This window comes from Nannospalax galili, unplaced genomic scaffold (assembly GCF_000622305.1).
Source record: "Nannospalax galili isolate Female #2095 unplaced genomic scaffold, S.galili_v1.0 scaffold155, whole genome shotgun sequence".
Classification (NCBI taxonomy): domain Eukaryota; kingdom Metazoa; phylum Chordata; class Mammalia; order Rodentia; family Spalacidae; genus Nannospalax; species Nannospalax galili.
In genome coordinates this window covers 870,680-873,083 of record NW_008339923.1, presented here as the reverse complement: position 1 = coordinate 873,083, position 2,404 = coordinate 870,680, and the positions used below count along the sequence as shown (strand labels likewise).

General features: G+C 39.3%; 1 protein-coding gene across 5 annotated transcripts in view; it reads right to left on the bottom strand.

Annotated features, from left to right (window-relative positions):
• The window catches only part of Smchd1 (structural maintenance of chromosomes flexible hinge domain containing 1), a 158,651-nt gene that overhangs the window by 121,700 nt on the left and 34,547 nt on the right, over nucleotides 1–2,404 (bottom strand). For all 5 annotated transcript variants that reach the window (XM_029564274.1, XM_029564276.1, XM_029564275.1 and 2 more), the window contains exons 6-7: nucleotides 912–1,026; nucleotides 700–819 (exon numbers count right to left, since the gene is read on the bottom strand). In XM_029564274.1, coding sequence (XP_029420134.1) covers nucleotides 700–819; nucleotides 912–1,026 — 235 coding nt within the window. The remainder of the gene's footprint in view (nucleotides 1–699; nucleotides 820–911; nucleotides 1,027–2,404) is intronic.

The window sequence follows — 2,404 nt, the reverse complement described above, 5'->3', positions numbered from 1 at the left end:
GGTCTTTTTGAGACAGGGTCTCCCTGTAGCCCCAGCTGTCCTGGAACTCAGTACATAGACCAGGCTGGCCTTAAACTCACAGAGATCTGCCTGTCTCTGCCTCCTGAGTGCTGGGACTAAAGGCATGTGCCACCACACCCAGCAGAAAATATTTTTTTTTTTTTAATTTAGCCCAAATTCTAACCAGGGTCTTGAATTTTATAAGCAATCTACAGAAAGTTTCCTAGGTTTTCTAAGAAAATTTATTGTCTAAAGACTTTTAGCCTTGGGGCTTGACAGATGGCTCAGTGGTTAAGAGCACGGGCTAATCTTGCAGAGGACCTGAGTTCCATTCCTAGAACCCACATGGCAGTTAACAATGGTCCGTAACTCCAGTTCCAGGGGAATCTGACACTCTCTTCTGTCCTCTGCGGGTATTACACGACACAAGTACACTTACATGCAAGAGGATAATACACTTATACACATAAAAATAACAAAATATTTTTTTAAAAGATTTTTAGCCTAAAAAAGCACATAAACGATCACTTTTGCTACTTACCTGACTAAAGGAAAATATGAAAATGTGAGTACCTCATTTTGAAAATCTATCTCAAAGTTTTTAAACACTGACATTTTAGTAATAAATTAGAAAAAAATCTGTTTGATCTGACCGAAGGAATAAATTTATATAATTTCTAGTTTTAAAATGTATTGTACCTTTCGGTTTCTAATATATCCACTATAAATAGCCTCTTTATTTTTTTCCTTCTTCTCAAAATCTTCTTTAGAAAGCACAAGTTCGTGAACATCTTGGGAATCTGCAGGTTTGCTTATCATCTGTCAAATATTTTAAAAGAGTACATTAAAAAGTTTGAGTAGTTAAGCTCGTTAATTACAAAATATTTTCATTTATAATTTTTTTTACTTACTCTGGCTGACTGTCCAACAAAGAAAACAGCCTGTTTGCCCCCAACACCGAAATAAGAAATATCACTGTTTAAACTGCGTGGTACTGGTACTGGCCGAACATATCCTGAATGATCACTAAAAGAAAACACTGTGTTAATGCAGTGTTTCAAAACAATCTTCTTAATTGCTGAAGGAAGTTTTATAGAATTTTATGAAATGTTAACAGAACAATCTTCAAGTCAACTACCACACCTAATCGAAAGGTAAAAGGTCAGAACTAAAATTCAAGACATTATCTAGTCCACTGGTTTTCTAAGTACAGTTTCAACAACTGCATGCGCTTCACCTGGAAATGTTAAGAAGTGAATAATACCTTTTAAAAACCCTTCTATATTTTTGATGCCTATAGAGTCTTCCCCTCAAAAATGTTTGCTATATCAAAACTTGTCAAAGTATTTGAGAAAAAAAAAAAATATATGGGTTAGAGCAAAGAAACCTCAGTGCATGCTGACTTACACTTCGCAGAAGTAGTATTGTCAGTCTTTCAAATACAGAAATCGCCAGAGACAGTATTTCTCATCATTAGAGACAAACAAAATGTTTAAGAGCCAGGTGTAACAAGGCTAGAGAGAACCAGAGAACAGAAAAATACATCCAAAGAACTTACAAGAAAGAACCAGGTGTGGTGGCTCATGCCTTTGATCCTAGCAATAAGGAGGCAAGAGCAGGGGGATCTCTGCCAGCTGGAGGTCATCGTCGTCTACTAGGGAGATTTAGGCAAGCTGGGGCTACAGAGGAAGGCCCTTCTTTTAAAAAAAAAAAATGGTGGGAGCTTGGAGAGAGGGCTCAACAGTTAAGAGCAAGTACTATTCTTACATAAGACCTGGGTTTACTTCCCAGCAACCGCATCAGGTGGCTCACAATTGCCTGTAAGACTGTCTCAAAACAAAATATGGTATGGTTAGAAAAAGGTAGGCATTAGGGTATGTGTACTGAAGGGAAGTCTAGAGTTGAACATTCACTACAGAATTTCAGTGACAACAAGGAAAAAAATACATAAATTAAAAAACAGTAAGGAAGCCGGGCCTGGTAGTGCATGCCTTTGATCCCAGCACTCAGGAGGCAGAGGCAGGCGGATCTCTGTGAGGCCAGCCTGGTCTTCATAAGTGAATCCAAGACAGCTGTTGCTTCAGGTGAAGGAGAGTGCCCCTCAGACCCCCTCCCTATCCTCTGAGAAAAAGCTGCCCTCCACCTGACTCTGGAAATCCCCTTCATTGTTCAAACCCTTTCCTGGTATCTGTTTATGATTTCTATGGAAATGGTCGGGGGCAGAAGAGATAGAATGTTCTGCCCCAGGTTAGCTAGCCAATGGCAGTATACCTGATACATCTCTGTATGGTTTCTATGGGAATACCGGGGCAGAAGAGAAAGAACATTCTGCCCCAGGTAAGACAGTCAATGGCTGTATAGGTAAAGTCTCTGGAAATCAGCCCTAGATTGTTCCAATCCTTTC